At 37.5% G+C, this 25,012-nt stretch overlaps 1 protein-coding gene across 1 annotated transcript in view; it reads left to right on the top strand.

Moving 5' to 3' along the window:
* LOC118882857 (kinesin family binding protein) overlaps positions 1–24,338 on the top strand; it is a 36,652-nt gene extending 12,314 nt beyond the window's left edge. The window contains 10 exon segments of the mRNA XM_036829216.1: positions 6,653–6,701; positions 6,704–6,731; positions 7,047–7,230; positions 9,805–9,889; positions 18,952–19,067; positions 22,878–23,006; positions 23,008–23,072; positions 23,074–23,272; positions 23,274–23,291; positions 23,293–24,338. Coding sequence (XP_036685111.1) covers positions 6,653–6,701; positions 6,704–6,731; positions 7,047–7,230; positions 9,805–9,889; positions 18,952–19,067; positions 22,878–23,006; positions 23,008–23,072; positions 23,074–23,272; positions 23,274–23,291; positions 23,293–23,757 — 1,338 coding nt within the window. The 3' untranslated portion in view covers positions 23,758–24,338.
* Positions 24,339–25,012: the final 674 nt, after the last annotated feature.

Below are 25,012 nucleotides of genomic sequence, written 5' to 3'. Positions count from 1 at the left end.
TTATAAAATTGCTTTCCAAAAAGACTACCAATGTATCCTTACTCCATTGATGTATGAGAATTCTCATCTCCTTCACAACTTTTCCTTATATAGCTTTAAAACAAAATCTTTGCTAATATAGGCAAAATGGTCTCATTTTAGCTCAAATTTCTTTGATTAAAGAGATTAATTTTAAAATATTATTTTCTGTTTGTATTTTCTCTTTTGAAAGTGTTCATGCTTTTTTACATTTATTTACTCAAGTTTGTGTTTTCTTGCTAATTTGTTTGCTCTTTTATGTTAAATCTTTTAAAATTGAGTTATAATTGGCATATGACATTATATTAAAGGTGTACAACATAATGATTAAATATATGTATATATTATGAAATGATCACCACAGTAAGTCTTGTTAATATTCATCACAACACATATTTACAATTTTTTCTTGTGAGAACTTTTAAAAGCCACTCTCTTAGCAACTTTCAGATATACAATACAGAATTTAAAAAAAAATTTTTATTGGAGTATAGTTGATTTACAATGCTGTGTTAGCTTCAGGTGTACAGCAAAGTGAATCAGTTATACATAGGCATATATCCACTCTTTTTTAGATTCTTTTCCCATAAAGGCCATTGCAGAGTATTGAGTAGAGTTCCCTGTGTTGTACAGTAGGTCCTTATTCGTTATCTGTTTTATATATAGTAGTGTGTATATGTCAATCCCAATCTTCCAATTTATCCCTTCCCCCCACTTCCCCCCTAGTAACCATAAGTTTGTTTTTTATACCTGCAACTCTATTTCTGTTTTGTAGATAAGTACATTTGTACCTTTTTTTTTTTTTTTTTTTTTGGCTGTGCCCCACGGCGTGCAGGACCTTAGTTCCTTGACCAGGGATTGAACCCGTGCCCACTGCAGTGGAAACGGTAGAGTCTTAACCACTGGACCACCAGAGAAGTCCTTGTACCCTTTTCTTAGATTCCACGTATAAACAATATCATATAATATTTGTCTTTCTCTGTCTGACTTACTTCACTCAGTATGACAATCTCTAGGTCCATTGATGTTGATGCAAATGGCATTATTTCACTCCTTTTTATGGCTAATATTCCATTGTATATATGTACCACATCTTTATCCATTCATCTGTCTATGGACATTTAGGTTGGTTCCATGTCCTGGCTATTGTACATAGTGCTGCAGTGAACACTGGGGTGCATGTATCTTTTCCAGTTATGGTTTTCTCTGGATATATGCCCAGGAGTGGATTGCCGGATCATACAGAATTATTAACTATAGTCACCATGGTATACATTATATCCCCAGGCCTTATTTATTTTATAACTGGAAGTTTGTATCTTTTGACTGCCTTCATTTGCCCTTTCTGACCACTCCCCAACCTTTTGCTTCTAGCAACCACAAATCTAATCTGTTCTATGTATCTATGAGGTTGGTTGGTTGGTTTAAGATCCCACACGTGAGATCACTGGTAGTATTTGTCTTTCCTTGTCTGACTTGTTTTACTTTGCATAACATCCTCAAGGTCTATCCATGTTGCAAATGGCAAGATTTCCTTCTTCTTTTCTTTAATGGCTGAATGATACTCCATGTGTGGTGTGTGTATACACATTTTCTTTATCCATTCATCCATTGATAGACACTAAATTGTTCCATGTTTGGCTGTTGTAAATGTTGCAGTGAACATGGGGTGCAGATAACTTTTCAAGTTAGTGTTTTTGTTTCCCTTGGATAAATAAACAGAAGCGGAATTGCTGAATCACATGGTAGTTCTATTTTTAATTTTTTTGAGGAACCTCCAGTTGTTTTCTGTAGTGGTGGCACCAATTTGCATTCCAACCAACAGTGCAGCAGGGTTCTCTTTTCTCCACATCCTTGTCAACACTTGTTATTTCTTGTGTTTTTAATAATAGCCATTCTAACAGGTATTGAGATAATATTTCATTGTGGTTTTGATTTGCATTTTCCCTGATGATTAGTGATGTTGAGCATGCTTTCATGTGTCTGTTGGCCATCTGTATGTCTCCTTGGAAAAATTCAGATCTTCTGCCCATGTTTTAATCAGATTTTTTTTTGGCTATTGAGTTGAATGAGTTCTTTATATATTTTGGATATTAACCCCTTATTGGATATATGATTTGCACATATTTTTCTTCCGTTTGATAGGTTGCTTTTTCATTTTGTTGATGGTTTCCTTGCTGTGCAGAAGTTTTTTTTTAAATGTCTGATGTATTCCCACTGATTGATACTTTATTTAACAAACATTTATAGTAGCACTTGCGGACACTGTTATAGGTGATTTACAAATTTTAACTCATTTAATTCTCACGACAACTTAAGAGGTAGATATTTTTATTATTTTATAGATGAGGAAACAGATGCACAAGAGATTACATGACTTGCCCAAGTCCACACACCAGTAAGTGGCGAAGCGGGATTACAACCTATTGTTACATGGTCTGACTCCATACCACACACCTTTTAACCACTATATCCTACTGGCCATCCCTTAGTAGTTGGACTTAGTCTAAAACACAAGTGTGAAGTGCTCCTTTAAGAACTGTGTAGTGTAGCGAGGACTCCATATCTGTACCAAAATAATGATGGCAGATAAAAGAAATGTGCTGTAAGCAGAGTGCATAGACTAAGCGGTTCCGTTTGCTTTGTCAGTTTTAATTCACTAGACATTTATTGTTTTTACTTTGTGCCAGGTACTAAGGCATAATGCAAGGGAATCAAATATGAATAAAATATGGTCCTGATGCCATGACAAAGCTTCCCCTGGAGGAAAAAGATTGGAGCAATCAACATGTTAATTACAACCCACAAGAAATTTTATAGATGTACCATTGTTTTTTTTAATTTTATTTATTTATTAAGCAAATATATATTTTTTTACATTTTATTTATTTATTTGGCTGTGCCGGGTCTTAGTTGCGGCATGTGGGATCTTTAGTTGCAGCATTGCAGGATCTAGTTCCCTGACCAGGGACTGAACCCGGGCCCCTGCATTGGGAGCACAGAGTCTTAAGCACTGACCACTAGGGAAGTCCCTAATTTTTATTTTATACTGGAGTATCATTGATTAACAATGTTTGTATTAGTTTCAGGTGTACAGCAAAGTGATTCAGTTATGCAAATGCAAGTATCTATTCTTTTCAAATTCTTTTCCCATTTAGGTTATTACAGAATGTTGAGCAGAGTTCCCTGTGCTATACAGTAGGTCCTTGTTGGTTATCTATTTATTTTTCTTTTTCTTTCCTTTCCTTTTTCTTTTCTTTTCCCTCCCTCCCTCCCTCCCTTCCTTCCTTCCTTCTTCCTTCTCCTCCCCCTCCCTCCCTTCCTTTCTCTTATTGAAGTATAGTTAATTTACAGTTGTGCCAATCTGCTGTACAGCAAAGTGACTCAGTTATACACATATATACATTCTTTTTTTAAATATTTTTTCATTATGGTTTATCACAGGATATGAATGTAGTTCCCTGTGCTATATACATTAGGACCTTGTTGTTTATCCATTCTAAATGTAATAGTTTGCATCTACCAATCCCAAACTTCCAGTCCATCCCTCTCCCTCCCCACCCCGCCTTGGCAACCACAAGTCTGTTCTCTATGTCTATGAGTCTGTTTCTGTTTTGTAGATAGGTTAATTTGTGCCATGTTTTAGATTCCACATGTAAGTGGTATCATATGGTATTTGTCTTTCTCTTTCTGACTTACTTCACTTAGTATGATAATCTCTAGTTGCATCCATGTTGCTGCAGTGACATTATTTCATTCTTTTTTATGGCTGAGTAAGTATTCCATTGTATATATGTACCACATCTTCTTTATCCATTCATCTGTCGATGGACATTTAGGTTGCTTCCATGTCTTGGCTATTGTAAATAGTGCTGCAGTGAACACTGGGGTGCATGTATCCTTTTGAATTATGGTTTTCTCCAGATATATGCCCAGGAATGGGATTGCTGGATCATATGGTAGCTCTATTTTTAGTTTTTTAAGGAATCTCCATACTGTCCTCCATAGTGGCTGTACCAATTTACATTCCCACCAACAGTGTAGGAGAGTTTCCTTTTCTCCATACCCTCTCCAGCATTTGTTGTTTGTAGATTTTTTTTGATGGTGGCCATTCTACCCAGTGTGAGGTGATACCTCATTGTAATTTGATTTGCATTTCTCTAATAATTAGTGATGTTGAGCATCTTTTCATGTACTGTTGGCCATTTGTATTTCTTTCTTTGGAGAAATATCTGTTTAGGTCTCCTGCCCATTTTTTGATTGGGTTAGAATGTACATTTAGAATATGTTGTTTATAGCCCTTAATACTTTTTTTCTAAGGACGATATCCCCAAATTGGAGAATTTTAAAAGTCATGGATCTTCTACCTTGCGTTTTAACTTTCCTCCTAAAGTGCTAAGAGGAGCAGAACACACCACAAAGGCCAGACTGAGATGTTAGTTGCCTTTCGTGACTTTAGGCTCACACTCTTAATCTGAAATTGTTGTTAGTTTAAAATGTGAAGATACCAAACACCTATAATATTTCATTAAAAACTTGTATAAAGGGACTTCCCTGGTGGTGCAGTGCTTAAGAATCTGCCTGCCAATGCGGGGGACACGGGTTCAATCCCTGGTCCGGGAAGATCCCACATGCTGCGGAGCAACGAGGCCCGTGTGCCACAACTACCGAGCCTGCACTCTAGAGCCCACGAGCCACAACTACTGAGCCTGCGCTTTAGAGCCCACGAGCCACAACTGCTGAGCCCGTGTGCTGCAACTACTTTAGCCTGCGCGCCTAGAGCCCGTGCACCGCAACAAGAGAAGCCACCGCAATGAGAAGCTCGCACACTGCAACGCAGAGTAGCCCCCGCTGACCACAACTAGAGAAAGCCCGCGTGCAGCAACAAAGACCCAATGCAGCCAAAAAAAAACAAAAAAACCTGGTATTATTATGGAAACATAAAACACATAGCAAAACTCTTTGTACTTAATTATACCTATATTTTAGTTAAGAGAGGAGACTATTTTGACTGTGTTACAGTATGAAGTGTGATGGTCATAACAGCGAAGTATGTACATAAAAAATACATTGATTCCCCTCATCAAGATAGGGCTAAGCATACAAAACAGCACTCAAACTTCTTAAGGAGGTCTTTGAAGAATAGTTTATCTATTGTGTTTGCCTTGTGCCTTGCTTCCTGGCTTAGTCATTTTTACTTTTTGTGAATTCTAGGGACCCAAGTTGTAGTGTTGTTTTTTTTTTTTGTCTGTGCTGGGTCTTAGTTGCAGCAGGTGGAATCTTCACTGCAGCATGCGGACTTATTAGTGCAGCATGTGGACTTTTAGTTGCACCATGCATGCGGGATGTAGTTCCCTGACCAGGGATCAAACCCAGGGTCCCCTGCATTGGGAGCTCGGAGTCTTACTCACTGGACCACCAGGGAAGTCCCCCAAAGTTGTGATGGTTTTAATGTTTGCATCCAGAATGTAAGATAACTTTTTTTTTTTTTAATGGAAACCATGGCTGCTATTTGGAGTTTAGTGAATCAGTTTAAAAGTTGAGGAGCCCATCCTCACAGAAGTAGAATGAGGGCAGTGGTTAAGTAGTTCTGCTTTTTTTGGAAGACCTCAGATGAGATATATGTGATTTACACATCTTAACTTGCGGCGAGCAGGGGCTACTCTTCGTTCCTGTGTGTGGGCTTCTCATTGCGGTGGCTTCTCTTGTTGCGGAGCATGGGCTCTAGGCGTGCGGGTTTCAGGTAGTTGTGGCTCACGGGCTCTAGAGCACACACTCTGTAGTTGTGGCGCACAGGCTTAGTTGCTCCGCGGCATGTGCTATCTTCCTGGGCCAGGGATCGAACCCGTGTCCCCTGCATTGGAAGGCGGATTCTTTACTGCTGGACCACCGGGGAAGTCCCGGCAGGCAGATTCTTAACCACTGTGCCACCAGGGAAGTCCCATCCTTATTTTATACATGAGGAAACATAAGCACAAGAGATGGGGTGACTTGCCCAAGGCAATAAACAATGGAATCACTGGTTTCAATGTCCCTGTATTGAAAGGGTATAAATCTGTATATAATCTTTTCTTGTTCCCTTGAGAATATTAGAATATTAAAACTTTGATTTGATTTTTCAAATGTCATCCTGAAAGTGTCATCTTTTAAAAACAAGTAGCTTGTATTTTATGACGTAAACTGGATAGAAAAATGCAGCCCAGTTTGCCAGTGTACTCAAGTGGTCAGTTTAGAACAATTTGCTCTGAGGATGTATACATTTTTGGTTTTTGTCATGCTTATGTAGGTTTTCAAAAGAGCTTTTCTTTACCAGACAAAATTAAGACTTAAAATACTTAAAGAATTATACATCTCTTAAAGCAAAGTGGTAGACTTTTTTTTTAGTGTATTTGAAGTCACCTGCAACAGCAGTTAAAATTTTGTCAGGTGTGACCTTGTAGGGCAGTCTCCTTTTATTTGTTTGACTCTTAGATTTTATGGTAAGAAATTACTTTCTGGATAATATGAAAGTGAACTAGTAAAAAATGAAGTAAAAATTAAAAAATTTTTTAATTTGATTTCCCCTGTTCTCCAGAGGCGGGCGGCTTTGTGTTTACAGTTCAAATTTTAGAGTTTTGTTTTTCTTTAATTACAGATTGGGAGTCCTCCTCTTATCCTACTGAGCCTTTTTCTTCCTGAAGAAGAGAACTTGCTGAACACGAGAGATCAAAAAGGTGAGTAGGTTGTAGAAATCAGCCCTCACAGGTATTTTCCAATAGTGTATTTGAGATGATTTGCCTCAAAAAAAGCACAGTGCTTTTCTCTTTCAAGGCACTCAAAGGTTATAGAATGTGGATTCTGACATGGATTAAAACCTTCATTTGCCACTTCCTAGATAGTTACCCTGTTCAAATCTGGGGCTGTTTCCTTATCTGTCAAATAGATACAATAGTCATACCCAACTGAAGGGGTTGGTGGAGGATCAAGATAAATATATTTGAAATTTCCTTATAATTGTAAACCGTTACACAAATGTTTTTCCTTCATAGATTTGAGAAGGTTTATACTCATAACCTATATTACCTGGCTCAAGTCTACCAGCATATGAAAATGTTTGAGAAGGCTGCCCATTATTGCCATAGTACCCTAAAACGCCAGCTTGAGCACAATGCCTACCATCCTATGGAGTGGGCTATTAATGCTGCTACCTTGTCACAATTTTACATCAATAAGGTAAGCTTCTCAAAGTAGTTATCTAACAGAGTTACCAATAGTGTGTATAAAAATAGAACCAAAAGTACCTTGAAAATGTCATCTTTTAAAAACAGGTAGCTTGTATTTTATAATGTAAACTGGATAGAAAAATGCAGCGCAGTTTGCCAGTGTAGTAGTTTGTAGCTTTTTGTTGCAGTAATCCTTTTGAATCTTAAAATAATTTTATCATGTCCTACGTTGCCTAAGACCAATTCTTTTTTGATGCAGACAGGCTATCTCTATTTTAGTGAGATGTACTTTAAATTGCAGATTTTATCTTGTAGGCTTAACTATCTTTATGCAGTGGTAATCTGGTAACTGAGAATTTGTCTGAGGAAGTTGACTGTTAAATGTGGGCTTGATAAAAGCATGTGAATTGCATTTCAGTTATTCTTTAGAATTAACTCCTTTATAGTACTTTTCTGTGTTGGGAATATCTCTGCTCAGTTTCAGAGTTCCAGGTTGTTATATTTTTCTGGAGTATTACACAGGGACAATTTGAGCTTCTTAGTTGCTTTCAGAATTATTCAGAATCATGTTGGTATATTCTTAATTGACCTTTTAAATTTTTTAGCCCTTAAGAGAATTTTTAATGCTAAACACACTTTAAAGCCACCTTTCCCAGCCAGATTTTCTATTAATCTCAATAAGGTATCTCAGTGATAGAAAATTACTTTTATTTGTATTTCTAATTAATTCACAAGCCTCTCTGAACTTTTAGTAATCTTGCTTATCAGAGTTCTTCTTAGATCTCTGTTTACCTGCTGCTGTATCCTTAACTGGGCCTTTATCCTTTCTAAGTTTTTTTGTTAGTGCTGGTTCTATAAATGCGCCCTATGTTTAAAAGTATTGTCCCACAGAATTCATTCAGAAAAGCTATTAGCAGGAGAGAAGGGCTGTGGTGACTGCAGCATCGCTTCTAGGACTTTGGTCTAAGATCAAGCGGTGTAAGTAACGCTATTGCATATATCAGAGCATTAAGTTAAATCTACATCTCATGAATCCATTTATTGTGATCATCATCAAAAGTGTTACCTGGTGCTTCTGCTTGTGGCACGTTTTATGGTTTTTTTTTTTTTTTAAATAGCTTCCAGAGGCCCTTTGTTTTGTTTTAGCAACTTTAAAATACATATTTGCTGTAATTTTAATTAACATTTAAAACTCCATGGATTCAACAGTACTAAGTATCTAGATATTAAAGTGTAATTACAAATTTTAAGTTGTTAAGCACTGCTTATGCTGAGCATGCAGTAATTTCATGAGTACCTCCCCACTCTGTGCTTTTATTTTTTTTACCAAAATGTTTTACAAGTTTTGTTATAACTAGGTAAGTTTATACTGCAAAAAGAGATTTGATTCCATGTTTTTAAACATGCAATTGTCATTTATATCACTATCATCTTCATCTGGTTCCATGAGGTTTTGCTACTTAGTGAGTCCCTACCTTGCAGGTGAAGTCCCACATTTACCAGCCACCTAGAGGGCACAGGGCACTCACTGTTTTCTAACAGTGGTTGCTTTCAGATAGCCAGTCTGGACAAAGCTGAAGTGATAATGATGAGTAAGGGATTATAGAGCAACAATTAAAACTTCTTTATGTACTTTCTTTTGGTTTTGAGGTTTAACACCAACATTTTGATCTTATAGATACTGCTGGGCTAATACTACAAATGGTACCCAGCTGTTCTCAAGATGCTTCTGAATTTGCCATAATGGGAAGATACATTTAATGCTGAGATTTTAAAGTCATAGTCAACCATTAAAATCCTCTTAGCAAAAATCAGTGTTACTAATATGAAGTAGACATACTTAATGAGGGTGGCTTCAACTAAAAGTGGACTTGGTAATTCTGCTGAGTAGTCCTGTGACTTACGTGACAAATGTAAAGCGTTAAGTAACAAGGAGATGTTCTCAAAGTGTTTGAGAAGTTTACCATGCCCCAGTTTGAATTATGAAGTCTTTTACTGTGTTTGTAAAGCAGTTCCATAGAGTTTATCTGTGGAAATCTGCTGACTTCAAAACTTGGTGGGAAGCCTCATTATATTGTAAATTCCAAAGATTTTAGAAGACAGATATCTCTATCAAAATTTATCTTGTTTGCCTTTGAATGGTAGGATGTAAAAGGGATCTCTAAGCCTAAGAAAGATTAAATCTTCAAGTCCTCTGACAGAATGTAAATGGTCTAAAAATTGATCATGCGTGGAACTTTGGCTATTTAGCCTGCACCTAAAAGGACCGTGAGGTGGTACTTTGAGTCTAGGATGATAGCCATTCTTGTATGCTGATTAAAAGTTAGCTCTCCTTCAGTAGTCAATCAGCAGTTGTTTTTAGCCAGTTTGGATTATTAAGAATTTAGGGGTATTGTTATTTTAATCTTTAAGGGATTTTTTTTTTAACCAGATAATACTAAAATATATCTTATATACCTTCTTGTTTAGTTACTATATAGGGTCTCCTTAGTAGTGGTTTCTACCTGATTTTAAGACTTTAATGGAAGTGTCTATTGCAAATAAGGTTTTGTGATAATTTATTTCTTGTTTATTTCCTCAACAGCAATGCTTTATGGAGGCCAGGCACTGTTTATCAGCTGCTAATGTCATTTTGGTCAAACTGGAAAGATCCGAACCACAGAAGGACAGTAAGTTTAGGTGTGCGTGTTTAATTACATAGCTTTTTAAAATTTTATTTTAAAATCATGTTAAACTTTAGAAAATTCAAGAACAGAACAAAGAACTACCATATGCCCTTCTAAATTTACCAATTTTTAGTATTTGCCTCATTTGTAGTCACATTTTTTCTTTCTGAACCATTTGAGAGAAGATTGCATACATTAGGTTCCTTTACCCCCTAATACTTCAGTGTTTTTCCTAAAAATAAGAGTATTTTCTTATATTATCATAGAACAGGAAATGTAACTGTTATACAATTCTTTCATCTATAATTCATATTTAGTAACTGTCCCCATAATGTCCTTTATAGCAATTTCTCTAGTACCAGAGTATCCAGTTCAAGGTTGCATTTAGTTGTCACATCTCTCTTTTTTAAATTTTTATTGGAATATAGTTGATATACAATGTTGTGTTAGTTTCTGCTGTAGAGCAAAGTGAGTCAGTTACACATGTATCCACTCTTTTTTAGATTTTTTTTCCCATATAGGGCATTACAGAGTATTAAGAGTTCCCTGTGCTATACAGTAGGTCCTTATTAGTTAATCTATTTATATGTAGTAGTGTGTATATGTCAATCCCAATCTCCCAATTTATCCCTCCGCCTCCTTGCCCCCCAGTAACTGTAAGTTTATTTTCTACATCTGTAACGCTATTTCTGTTTTGTAAATAAGTTCATTTGTACCATTTTCTTAGATTCCACATTCCACATCTAAGCCATATCATGATATTTATCTTTGCCTGACTTACTGCACTCAGTACGACGATCTCTAGGTCCACTGGTGTTGCTGCAAATGGCATTATTTCGTTCTTTTATGTCTGAGTAATACTGCGTTGTATATATGTACCACATCTTTTTTATCCATTCCTCTGTTGATGGACGTTTAGGTTGCTTCCAGGTCCTGGCTATTGTAAGTAGTGCTGCAGTGAACGCTGAGGTGCATGTATCATTTCGAATTATGGTTTTCTCTGGATATATGCCCAGGAGTGGGATTGCAGGATCATATGGTAGTTTCTGTATTTAGTTTTTTAAGGAACCTCCATACTGTTCTCCACAGTAGTTGTCACATCTCTTTAGTCATCTTTAATCTGGAACAGTTCCTCAGCCTTTCATCACAGATATTTTTGAAAATATATAGGCCAGTTATTTCATAGATTTTTCCAATTGGTGTTTGCTGTTTCTTTACACTAAGATTCAGATTATACATTTTTGGTTGGAGTACAATATGTGATATGTCCAAATATCTAGTTTAATTATAGTGTTTCATTTGGTTTTATAAATCACAGTTAACATGTATATTTGAGCAAATCAGAACCACAATGAGCTATCACCTCACACCTATTAGATTGACTATTATCAAGAAGACAAGAAATAAGAAGTGTTGGTGAAGATGTGGAGGAAAGGGGACCCATGTGCACTGTGGTAGGATTGTAAATTGATGTAGCCACTATGAAAAACTGTTTGGAGGTTCCTCAAGAAATTAAAAATAGAGCTATGTATGATCCAGCAATTCTACTACTGGTACAGTCATCCCTTGGTATCCATGGGAGATTGGTTCCAGGGCCACCATAGATACCAAAAATCTATGGATGCTACAGTCCCTTATATAAAATGTCATAGTATTTGCATATAACCAACGCACATCCTCTTGTATACATTAAATCATCTCTAGAATATACTTATAATACCAAATACAGTGTAAACGCTATGTAAATAATGGGCAGCACATGGCAAATTCAAGTTTTGCTTTTTGGAACTTTCTGGAATTTTTATTATTTATTTATTTATTTTTTAAAAGAATTTTTTGGCCACACTGCACAGCAAGTGGGATCTTTGTTCCCCAACCAGGGATCAAACCCATGCCCCTTGCGTTGGAAGTGCAGAGTCTTAACCACTGGACTGCCAGGAAGTCCCTTAAAATTTTTATTTTATATTGGAATATAGTTGATTAACAATGTTATGTTAGGGCTTCCCTGGTGGCACAGTGGTTGAGAATCTGCCTGCTAATGCAGGGGACACGGGTTCAAGCCCTGGTCTGGGAAGATCCCACATACCGCGGAGCAGCTGGGCCCGTGAGCCACAATTACTGAGCCTGCGTGTCTGGAGCCTGTTCACCACAACAAGAGAGGCCGCGATAGTGAGAGGCCCGCGCATTGTGATGAAGAGTGGCCCCCACTTGCCACAACTAGAGAAAGCCCTTGCACAGAAACGAAGACCCAACACAGCCAAAAATAAATAAATAAATAAATTTTTAAAAAAGTTAACTTAAACTTAAAAAAAAAAAAGTTATGTTAGTTTCAGGTGTACAGCGAAGTGATTCAGTTATACATATACATGTAACTATTCTTTTTCAAATTCTTTTCCCATTTAGGTTATTACAGAGTGTTGAGCAGAGTTCCCTGTCCTTGTAGTTAACCTGTTTTAAATATAGCAGTGTGTACATGTCAAGCCCAATCTGTCACCCCCCCCCCCGCCCCCCCCCGTAACCATAAGTTCGTTCTCTGTGAGTCTGTTTTGTAAATAAGTTCATTTGTATCATTTTTTAAGCGATATTATATGATATTTGTCTTTCTCCATCTGACTTCCTTCACTTAGTATGATAATCTCCAGGTCCATCCATGTTGCTGCAAATAGCATTATTTCATTCTTTTTAATGGCTGGGTAATATTCCATTGTATATATGCACCACATCTTCTTTATCCATTCATCTGTCCAATACTAAGACTTTTAAAATGCTTAAAGTAGATAACTAATGAGAACCCACTGTATAGCACAGGGAACTCTACTCAGTGCTCTGTGGTGACCTAAATGGGAAGGAAATCTAAAAAAGAGTGGATATATATGTATACATATGACTGATTCACTTTGCTGTACAGCAAGAGACTAACACAACATTGTAAAGCAACCATATTCCAATAAAAAATTTTTTTTAAAAACTGAAAATGGATTAAAGACCTAAATAAGACTGGATACTGTAAAACTCTTAAAGGAAAATACAGGCAGAACACTCTTTGACATAAATCACTGCAAGATCTTTTTCGATCCAAATCCTAGGGTAATGGAAATAAAAAAAGAATAAACAAATGGGACCTAATTAAATTCAAAAGCTTTGCACAGCAAATGAAACCATAAACAAAAAGACAACCCACAGAATGAGAGAAAATGTTTGCAGATGACACCACAGACAAGGGATTAATCTCCAAAATTTACAAACAGCTCATGTGGCTCAACAACAGAAAAAAACAACCCAATCAAAATGGGCAGAAGACCTAAACAGACATTTCTCCAAAGAAGACATACAGATGGCCAACAGGCACATGAAAAGATGCTCAACATTGCTAAGTATTAGAGAAATGCAAATCAAAACTACAATGAGGTATCACCTCACACCAGTCAGAATGGCCATCATCAAAAAGTCTACAAATAAAAAATTCTGGAGAGGGTGTGGAGAAAAGGGAAACCTCCTACACTGTAGGTGGGAATGTAAATTGGTTCAGCCACTGGGGAGCACAGTATGGACGTTTAAGAAACTAAAAATAGAGCTACCATATGACCCACCCAGCAATCCCACTCTTGGGCATATCTCTGGAGAAAATCATGGTTCGAAAGGATACATGCACCCCAGTGTTCACTGCAGTGCTGTTTATAGTAGCAAAGACATGGAAGCACCCTAAATGTTCATCAACAGATGAATGGATAAAGAAGATGTGGTACATATATACAATGGAATATTACCCAGCCATTAAAAAGAATGAAATAATGCCATTTGCAGCAACATGGATTGACCTGGAGATTATCATACTAAGTGAAGTCAGTCAGATGGAGAAAGACAAATATATCACTTATATGCAGAATCTAAAAAAGTTGATACAAATGAACTTTTTTTTTACGAAACAGAAACAGACTCACAGAGATCGAACTTATGGTTACCAGGGAGAAGGGTGCTGGGGAGGGATAGATTGGGAGTTTGGGATTGACATGTACACACTGCTATATTTAAAATAGGTTACCTTCAGGGACTTCCCTGGTGGTCCAGTGGTTAAGAAGCCGCCTTCTAATGCAGGGGGTGCAGGTTCAATCCCTTGTTGGGGAACTAAGATCCAACATGCCACGGGGCAGCTAAGCCTGTTTGCTGTAGAGCCTGCCCGCCACAACTAGAAAGCAGCCCTGCGCACCACAACAAAAGATCCTGCAGGCCACAACGAAGATCCGGCGTGCCACAACTAAGACCCAATGCAGCCAAATCAATATTTTTAAAAAAATTAAAAAGGACCTACTCTATAGCACAGGGAACTCTGCTCAATAGTCTGTAATAACCTGATAGTTATAGTAAGGGACTCAGCCTAGCCCAAACCTGTCTTTTCCAGCTCGTTTGTCACAAAAGCAGTTATTTAAAAATCTGACACCCACCCCCCACTCCCATCTTACCACTTTGGTTTGATTCTCTGCTGGGATATTTCAGTTCATTTGGTAGGGGACCAAAGTTCTGTCTCCCACCAAAACTAAGTTCTCAGTTTTGGGTTTTTTGGTTTTGTTTTGTTTTTTTTACAGTGTTGAGAAGGGACTCCTGTCATATTGGTTTCTAGTGTGTGAGATGCTGTCTGCTGTGTTTTGTATTTTTTTATTTTTTGACTAACTGTATGGAAAGTTGTCAGTAAAGCCTTTGTCATAGGATGGACTTAAAAAAAAAATCTGTAATAACCTAAATGGGAAAAGAATTTGAAAAAGGGTAAATATATCCTATGTATAACTGAATCACTCTGCTGTGCACCTGAAACTAACACAACCTTGTTAATTAACTATACTCCAATATAAAATAAACATTCAAAAAAATAAATAAAATCAGTAATATGCCCACCAGGACCTCTGAGCACATTTTAGTAAGGTATACAATCCAGTAACTTTTGCTTCCAAACCTTAAGGGAAGTCAATTACCCATATCCATAAGCTGTTTCTGAAAAGGAAAGATCAAGGACTTCATATGTAAGTGCAGGTTCCAAAATACAGTCAATCCTCATTATTTGTAGATTCCATATTTTTGAATTTGCCTACTTGACACAATTTACTCATAACCCCCAAAAACAGTACTCAAGGCACTCATGTGGTCATTTGCAGACAGCAAAGGATTTGAGGCACCTGAGGTGCACATTACCAGCTGAGGTTGAACAAGGCTATGATCCACCTTCTTGTTTCAGCTCTCATACTATAAACAGGTATCCTTTTTGTGGTCTAAATTACTCAGTGCCACATTTTTCACATTTTTTTTGGATTTTGTTGGTGATTTCATTGTTTAAAATGGCCCCCAAGTGTAGTGCTGAGGTGGTCTCTAGTGTCCCTAAGCACATGAAGGCTGGGATGTGCCTTCTGGGGAAAATACAGTGCTAGATAAGCTTCATTTAGGCACAAGCTACAGTGCTATTGGCCCTGAGTTCAATGTTAATGTCAATGTTAATGAGTCAATTATATATTAAATAAGGTGTCTTTAAACAGAAACACATTAAAATAAGGTTATATATTGATCAGTTGATGAAAATATTGTGACCAGAAGCTCATCAGAACGTAACCCTGTATTTGCCCTAGGAGTGATGTTTTAGCATTCCCTAATTCACTGTTCACAGCAACTGTATAGAACATAACTACCAGGACCAATGAGAATCAGGTATACATTGTTTCCTTATGAGAGACTCCAAGTTTTACTGTTGGTATTAAAAACCACTTTTTCTACGGAACTGAATGTTCACCTGAAGGAGACGATCCAACTGACTGGTGACTTACATCAGTGTTGTGCTTCCATGTTGCTTGGGAGGTGAGCAGCTTGATTCTCTCCCTGTAGAGCTGGGCAGTGCCTGCTGTACTTGGCATTTGTGTCACACCCATGTTGATGGAAAAAGGAAGATTATAAAGGCAGAGAAAAGTACACAGGTTAATGGCAATACTGCATTAAATCTAACATGATGACTGAAAATGTTACGAAGGATTTTTTTTAAATACTAGTGAAAACCAAAATAATTTAAACCATGAAAAATTTAAAAATTGTTCTTTGCAAAAATAAATTCCTTCCACAGATGTAACAGTATTTTGGTAAAACTGGACGTGGGACTCATTACAAAATGGAATATTTGACCATTAAATCACCCCCACCATTCCAAACATTGTTTTGGGGGATGCTTTCCACTCAGGACTGCTTTTAATTTATGAAAAATCCATTTCAATTTGGATTCTACTAAATTGGAATTTGACATATTGATTAGGAGCTATGCTAACCTTCACCTTGTTCAACACTATTTCTTCATTTACAGAGACCATAGCATAGGCAAGGTGGTAAAAGCAAATGCTTAAACAATTAGAGGAAACTGCTTTCAACAACCTACCTCTTAAGAATCCGTGTATAGATTTGGGGTTGCCGGGGGGATGGTGTTGGGGAAGGTTGGATTGGGAGTTTGGGACTAGCAGATGCAATCTATTATATACAGAATGGATAAACAGCAAGGTCCTATGGTAACTGTATTCAACATTCTGTAATAAACCATAATGGAAAAGAAAAAAAAAAAGAATCCAAGTAGACATGAATTATAGAATTCTTATCCTAAAGTATTCTAAAAACCTGTATGAACAATACTTTTATTAATCTAATTCGATTAATAATGGTATTAATCACCCACATGTACCTGTTCTAAGGTCTAAGAAATTGTTTTTGGGTGCCACTAACTGTGTCCATATAAGATGGTGAACTTAATTGGTAAATGTGTGTTCTGACTACTCCACTGGCTGGCTGTCCCCCCATGTCTTCCTCTCCTCCGGCCTCCGTTTCCTGAGAACACAGCACTATTGAAATTAGGTCAGTTCATAACCCTACAGTGATCTCTAAGTGAAAGGAAGAGTTGCAAATCTCTCACTTTACATCAAAACCTAGGAATGATTAAGCTTAGTGAAGAAGGCATGTCAAAATAGGCCAAAAGATACTCCCTCTTGCACAAGTTAGCCAAGTTATGAATGCAAAGGAAAAGTTCTTGAAGGAAATTGAAAGTGCTACTCCAGTGAACACATGAATGATAAGAAAGCAAAACAGCCTTATTGCTGATATGGAGAAAGTTTTAGTGGTCTGGATAGAAGATTAAACAAGTCACAACATTCCCTTAAACCAAAACCTAATCCAGAGAAAGGCCCTACCTTTCTTCATTTCTGTGGAGGCTGAGAGAGGTGAGAAAGCTGCAGAAGAGAAGTTTGAAGCTAGCAGAGGTTGGTTCATGTGATTTAAGGAAAGAAGCTGTCTCCATAACGTAAAAGTGCAAGGTGAAGCAGCAAATTATCCAGAAGATCTAGCTAAGATCATTAATGAAGGTGGCTACACTAAACTGATTTTCAATGTGGATGAAACAGCCTTCTATTGGAAGATGCCATCTAGGACTTTCATAGCTAGAGAGAAGTCAGTGCCTGGCTTCAAAGCTTCAAAGGACAGGCTGACTCTTTTGTTAGGGGCTAGTGCAGCTGGTGACTTTAACTTGAAGCTGATGCTCATTTACCATTCTGAGAATCCTCGGGCCCATGAGAATTGTGCTAATTATGCTTTATGCTAGTTATGCTACCTGTGCTTTGTAAACGGAACAACAAAACATGGATGACAACACATCTGTTTACAACATGGTTTACTGAATATTTTAAGCCCACTGTTGAGACCTACTGTTCAAAAGAAAAAAAATTCCTTTCAAAAGATTACTGCTCATTGACAATGTACCTGGGTCATCCAAGAGCTCTGACGGAGATATACAATGCGATTAATGTTGTTTTCATGTTTGCTAATACAGCATCCATTCTGCAGCCCGTGGATCAAGGAGTAATTTCGACTTTCAAGTCTTACTGTTTGAAGAAAAAAATCATAAGGCTATCACTGCCATAGATGTGATTCCTCTGATGGATCTGGGCAAAGTAAATTGAAAATCTTCTGGAAAGGATTCACTATTCTAGATGCCATTAAGAACATTCATGATTCATGGGAAGAGGTCAAAATATCAACATTAACAGGAGTTTGGAAGAAGCTGACTCCAGCCCTCAGGGATGATTTTGAGGGGTTTAAGACTTCAGTGGAGGAAGTACTGCAGATGCAGTAGAAATAGCGTGAGAACTAAAGTCGAGCCTGAAGCTGTGACTGAAATGCTGCAAATCTCATAAAATTTTGACAGATGAGGAGTTGCTTCTTATGGATGAGCAAAGAGAATGGTTTCTTGAGATGGAATCTACTCCTGGTGAAGATGCTGTGAAGATTCTTGAAATGACAACAAAGGAGTTAGAATAGTACATAAACTTACTTGATGAAATAGTGGCAGGGTTTGAGAGGATGGACTCCAGTTTTGAAAGAAGTTCTGCGTTGGGTGAAATGCTGTCAAACAGCATTGCACGCTACAGAGAAATTGTTCGTGAAAGGAGGAGTCCATCAGCGCAGTGCACGTCACTGCTGTCTTGTTTTAGGAGATTGCCACGGCCCCCCCACCCTTCAGCAACCACCACCCTGGTCGGTCAGCAGCCAGCAGCACTGAGGCGGGACTGTCCACCAGCAAAAAAGTTTATGACTCTCTGAAGCCTCAGATGATGGTTAGCATTTTTTAGCGATAAAGTATTTTTTAATTAAGATGTGTACATTTTTAAGACATGATGCTGTTGCACACTTAATAGACTACAGTATAGTGCAAACATAACTTTTATATGCTATGGAAAACAAAAAATTCGTGTGACTCGCTTTATCGCAGTGGTCTGGAATCAATCCTGCAATATCTCTGAGGTATGCCTGTATTCAAAATTTAATATACATGGTGACCTTAGTTTTTACCTATAGGTAATACATAAGAAAAAACTAGAAAGAAATATGCAAATAATAGTGAGTACTTTTGGGTGGTAGGAATTTTTTTTTCCCCACTGCTTCAGTGAGGACTTGTTACTTTTATAATGGGGGGGGGGAAGTGATACAAAAAAGAATGCAGTACACAATGAAAATTACAATTGTGACCATTAACTTATACAAATCATGTATCATTTTAGCTACTGAAGCTGAAGGAGATGTGCCAGAGATTTATCACCAAAGAAAAGGGGAAATAGCAAGATGCTGGATCAAATACTGTTTGACTCTCATGCAGAATGCCCAACTTTCCATGCAGGTAATACAATCAAAACTGGTGTTTTCTTTCTTAAATAGCAGGATGTTAAGTAAAAAACTTAAAATGGGGAGTATGCTCATTGGGCTCACTGCCTGTGTATTCTTCAAGGCGTGCAGAACTCTCTCATATATGTTTGTTTCTTGTTCTCCCCATCTCAACCTTTTCAAATCTTACTCATCAATCGAGGCCATCTCAGATAACACCCTCTTCCTTCAAGACTTCCCTTTGGATAGAGCATAAGCTCCGTGAGAGGGAGGCTTCATCGTATTCGTATCGTATACTAATCTCCAGACACAACAGGTTCTCAAAAATTATTTTTTTAAATTTATTTTTGGCTGTGTTGGGTCTTTGTTACTGCACACGGGCTTTCTCTAGTTGTGGGGAGCACGGGCTTCTCATTGCAGTGGACTTCTCTTGTTGCCGAGCACGGGCTCTAGAGCACAGGCTCAGCAGTTTGTGGCGCATGGGCTTAGTTGCTCTGTGGCATGTGGGATCTTCCTGGACCAGGGCCTGAACCCATGTCTCCTGCATTGGCAGGCGGATTCTTAACCACTGCGCCACCAGGGAGCCCTCTCAAAAAGTATGAATGTATAATTCTTCATCCCCTACAGATATCTTCTCCCTCCTTTAAATTCCATAGAACCCTACCTAAGTCACTTGACTTTGTATTAATCCCTGTTATCCTATTCATATTCTTATCTTATTCCTTTACCTTTTTTTAGACTATAAGCAACTTGATGGCAGGAAGTCTTACTAATCTTTACATACTTTATAGAGTAAATATATATTTGATAAAAATATAAGTATAAATGTATCTGGAAACAGCCCTGCTAGTTTGTAGCTGTGTATTTATGGCAATTAACTTCTCTTTGCCTCAATTTCCTCACAAGTAAGATGGGGGTAATAATAGTACTTAATAGTGTTGCTCTGAGAGTTAAATATATATAAAGGGCTCAGAAAAGTGCCTGAGACATAACCAAGTCCTCAATAAGTTAACTATCATCATTGGTATTGTTATTACTGATCCATACCTAATGGATTCTAGTTCCTAACCACTACAGAGGAAAATAAATCATTTGGATGCACCATACTAAGTGTAGATACATTGGAGACTTTCCTGAAGGAGTTATTATGCTGCTTTTCTATTTACATGCATTGAAGTATAATCAGTCTTAGTAAATACAGAACCTTGTGAAACTACTAAACAAAATAAAACCAAACAAGCCACAAACTCCCAGAAGCATGGGTCTTTCAAAGATGAGAGCACTTTAGAGATAGAGGGTAAAGATGAGGCATGTTTGGAAAAGAAAGGAAGTAGGGAGAAAGACTAGGGAGCTTTATGTCTAGAGAAGTTGCCAGGAAAATCTGTCAGCTTTCTTCTGCTCAGAAAGCACCCTAGAAAGCATGTAAACAAGCAGCCAGGAAGCACATTAAGTAAACAAGATTTAGAGACTTATGGCCTGCATTTGAAGTAATTGTGTCAAGCAAAACACCCTGTGTGATTTAACTCTTACCCTTCCTTTAGTTGATGTTTTCCAGACTGGGCACTAGAGTTTATCACCTGGTTACTTTAAACTCAAATAGTTGCCATGCTACTAAATTACTCAGATTTTCCTTAATCTGGCTTTGTTACTTTAACTTTATCCTTTAATCATCTGTTTACCTGAAAAGCCTTCTTTAATTCAAGTTTAATAACATATACAAATTTAAGTTATTTCTGCCAGCTCTATAGGTAGTCATTGTACTATGATGAACAAAAATAGACTTGGTTTTTTTTTTACTTCGTATGAAAGTGCAATTTTAGTAAGTTCCACAAAGGAGAGACACATGATACGAGAAGTCATAGTAGGAGGAAGTAACATCTGAAAGAAGCTCCGGGAATGAGAAGGCATAGCATTCCAAGGAGCTGAAGCCACACGTTTAAAAGTTCTATGGCATAGGGAGCATGGTGTTAGAAGGGATGGAACAAAGTCCTGTGAGGCTGGAGCACATGTGATATACGATAGAGTTAGAAGGGGATAGAACAGGGACCTCCCTGCTGGCGCAGTGGTTCAGAATCCGCCTGCCAGTGCAGGGGACACGGGTTCGAGCCCTGGTCCGGGAAGATCCCACATGCCGCGGAGCAACTAATCCTGTGTGCCACAATTACTGAGCCTGCGCTCTAGAGCCCGTGCTCGGCAACAAGAGAAGTCACCGCAATGAGAAGCCCGCACACCGCAATGAAGACCCAACGCAGCCAAAAATAAATAAATTAATTAATTTTAAAAAAAGAAAGAAAGAATGGGATAGAACAAGCAGGGCCTTCAATGAATGGAGTTTTTGGACTGATCACTTAGGTAGCAGAATGGAGAATGAATTGAGGGAAAGCAAGAGTGGATGGGGGGAGATTAGAAGACCATTGGAACAGTGGAGTGTGAGATGTTGAAGGGAGCTTGGTCTAGGATGGTGGCAAAAGAGATGGTGGAAAAGAATGCATTCAGGAGGTATTTAGGGGGCAAAATGTAAAGGACTTGGTGATGGATTGGAAGTGTGGGGTAAAGGGGAGAGGAGAGGAACATCTCAAGGATGATTCCTCGACTGCTGGCTGTCCAGATCGATGGAGTGTCCTTCACTAAACTACTACAGAATAAGAACGTGTTTGCTGAAGAGTAAGAGTTCCCTTGTGGACCTGTTGAGGATGAGGTGTCTGAGTCTTCTGAGAGAAGGAGATGTTTGTGTGGGGAGCTGTAGTTATGGGTCTGGAGCTTGAGAAGAGGTCCAGGTCGTACCTGTAGATTTGTGAGTCCTCCTCCCATGGATGGTAGTTGCAGCGGTGGGTATGGATGGAGTCACCTGTGTAGAGCAGTGCTGTCCAATAGAAATAAAATTACATACGTGGCTGGTATTCTAAGTTTTCTAGTGGCTACGTTAGAAAAGGAAAAAAGCAGGTGAAATTTATATTTCTTAGCCTAGAATATAAAAAGATATAATCATTTCTATTTGTCATCAATACTAAAGAGTTGAGCTATTTTAAATTTTGTACTAAGTCTTGGAAATTGGCTATGTATTATTTTACACGGATCACATCTCAGTTTGGACATTTCAGATGCTCAGTAGCCATCCACACGCAGCAAAATGGCTACTGTTTCCAACAATGCAGATCTAGAGAGACAACTTCAAATGAAAAGAAGAGAAGGCCTTGGGGCTGTCCACTGAGGGATCTGATGTTTAATTTTCTTGTCTAGGAAGAAGAAAATGAGCTTAGTCTTTTTTTTTTTTTTTAACCATCTTAGTTTTTTTTTTTTTGACCCCAGGAGGTAGGGGAGATAACTTTAACTATGAGTAATTTAACTCTGTCTTTATTTTAGTATCTTTAAGAGACCTAGAGCATTTCTCTGTAATATATTTCAGTAAATAACTTAGCATAAAACATCATGTTGTTAATCTTAATTGCATTTCTATACAATATTTTTAGGATGTAGATTTCAATCTTACTCTAATGTTAAAATACTATTAATAATGTATTAGATGTATATAATGTTTCACAGCTCTTACAGTTTTCATATGCATTTATCTTACCTGAAAGAGTAACTATAAATGAGTTAGTTCCCCAAAGAGGAAAGTAATAAGCAGTTTTACTTTTTCCTAGTTTCTTTCATTTTTAATATAAGTGGAATATAATTAGAAAGAAGTTTTAAAAGATGTGATTATATCACCTCCCTAAACCAGGCTAGGAAGAGGGTTTTCTTATCTTTACTCTCAAGTTTGCTGTAGTATTGACAGCAGGAGACCAGTGTCTGTCCTCAACCATAATTTATTTTTTTCTTTCAGGACAACATAGGGGAGCTTGATCTTGATAAACAATCTGAACTTAGAGCTTTAAGGAAGAAAGAACTAGATGAGGAAGAGGAAGTGGTTAGGAAAAAAGCTGTGCAGTTCGGAACCGGCGAACTGTGTGATTGCCATCTCTGCAGTGGAAGAGAAAGTGAGCTATTTGAGACCTTCAGATTTTGAAGAAGCCAGAGAGCTTTCTATATGGGTCAGCACTATGTTTTGAGGCAAAAGAGTTCTTTCAGATTGATGGTTATGTCACTGACCATATTGACGTTGTCCAGGACCACAGTGCTCTGTTTAAGGTGCTTGCATTCTTTGAAACTGACATGGAGAGACGTGCAAGAATGCATAAACGCAGAATAGCTATGCTAGAGCCCCTAATTGTGGACCTGGAATCCACAGTATTATTTGTTTGGTCAACAGACAGATTCAGTTTGAAGTTGCACATGCTTATTATGATATGATGGATTTGAAGATTGCCATAGCTGACAAGCTGAGGGATCCTGATTCACACATTGTGAAAAAAATAAATAGTCTTAATAAGTCGGCACTGAAGTACTACCAGCTCTTCTTAGACTCCCTAAGGGACCCAAATAAAGTATTTCCTGAGCATATAGGGGAAGATGTTCTTCGCCCTGCCATGTTAGCTAAGTTTCGAGTTGCCCGTCTCTATGGCAAAATCATCACTGCAGATCCCAAGAAAGAGCTAGAAAATTTGGCAACATCATTGGAACATTACAAATTTATTGTTGATTACTGTGAGAAGCACCCTGAAGCTGCCCAGGAAATAGAAGTTGAACTAGAACTTAGCAAAGAGATGGTCAGTCTTCTTCCAACAAAAATGGAGAGGTTCAGAACCAAGATGTCTCTGACTTAATAATCCTTGTTTTTAATGACAGAAAGTGGTGCAGTAATGAAGAGATTTTTTTCCCCCTTATTCAAACAGGCCCAATTCCATTATAATGTCTACCTTCATAGCCAGATGAGTACTGTTTGAACTTGAGATAGACCAATTGAGTCTTTTCTAGGACCTTCATCAACATAATTAATTTATACCTAATTATGTAAATAAATTGCCTTGTTAAAGTGACATGTGATTGGTATTTAGATTGCTCGTTTCCTATTTAAATATAAATCTTTTCTGCCTCATTTTCTAAAAGTAGGTTCTTTTTTGGCTAATACTTGATGGATTCGTTAAAAGGAAAAATGCTGGGGTAATATACCTGGTGGGCAAGCTGTTACTGTAATTAAAGTTGAAAAAATAACTTCTTGTAGTTATTCTTCCCAAAATATTTGCTTTCCTAAATTCCCAAAGAAATCTTTCCCTTCTGAAATATTAAAAAACTAAGTTATGTTGTAAAGTATTGTAGTTTGTTTGCATTATAGAGGAAGAAGGCCATGTTGGAAATATAATAAATTGACTTGCTTCACTAATAAAAGCTTCCATTTATTCTTTTGTCTTCTTGTAAGAGTTGGTTTATTTTTGATACTTTAAAGGGTATTACCTTATTTGAAGCCAGAGAAGAATATTTCTTTGGTAACATTGTATAGAGAGAACACATTAAAATCTTATTCATTGAATATACTTTTTGAAATACTACTATGTTCCAGAAAAATTTTATTGACTGCAGTTTCTCAGAGGATCCTAGTATATCTATTAAGCTTTAAGCACTGTTGAAAAAAGATATGCACATAATAACATTGTTAGTATATGTTAGTCATTTTAAGTGGTTGCAGAATTGAAATGAAGTCGCTATCCAGTGCAAAAATCAAGATCAGTTGTAAAATTTGATACAGAGAATAGCTCTGTATATTGACCTAGTCCTAAGCTTTCCGAAGCCAAGTCTAAGATTCTGTAACATATATGTATGTGTGGTAAATACCTTGCTTTTCCTTTGAGATCAGTTTGCCAGGAAAAAAAGATCTTTGAGTATAACAGCAGTGTGTAATTCACTCAATATTTCATATTTATTAAATGTCTCCTGTGGATCGGGCACTGTTCTCGGTTTTCTAGGCTTAGAGGATACAATAATGAACAATCAGCAAGATCCTATTCTCATGGAGCAAGTAAATAGATAAGATTTATATTAAGAAAGGAACCAGAATTCTAGGTTGACGTTTAACGGGAAGTG

This window comes from Balaenoptera musculus, chromosome 16 (genome assembly GCF_009873245.2).
Source record: "Balaenoptera musculus isolate JJ_BM4_2016_0621 chromosome 16, mBalMus1.pri.v3, whole genome shotgun sequence".
NCBI lineage: Eukaryota > Metazoa > Chordata > Mammalia > Artiodactyla > Balaenopteridae > Balaenoptera > Balaenoptera musculus.
The sequence above is the reverse complement of the archived record's forward strand: the minus strand, read 5'-3'. Positions and strand labels throughout refer to the sequence as shown.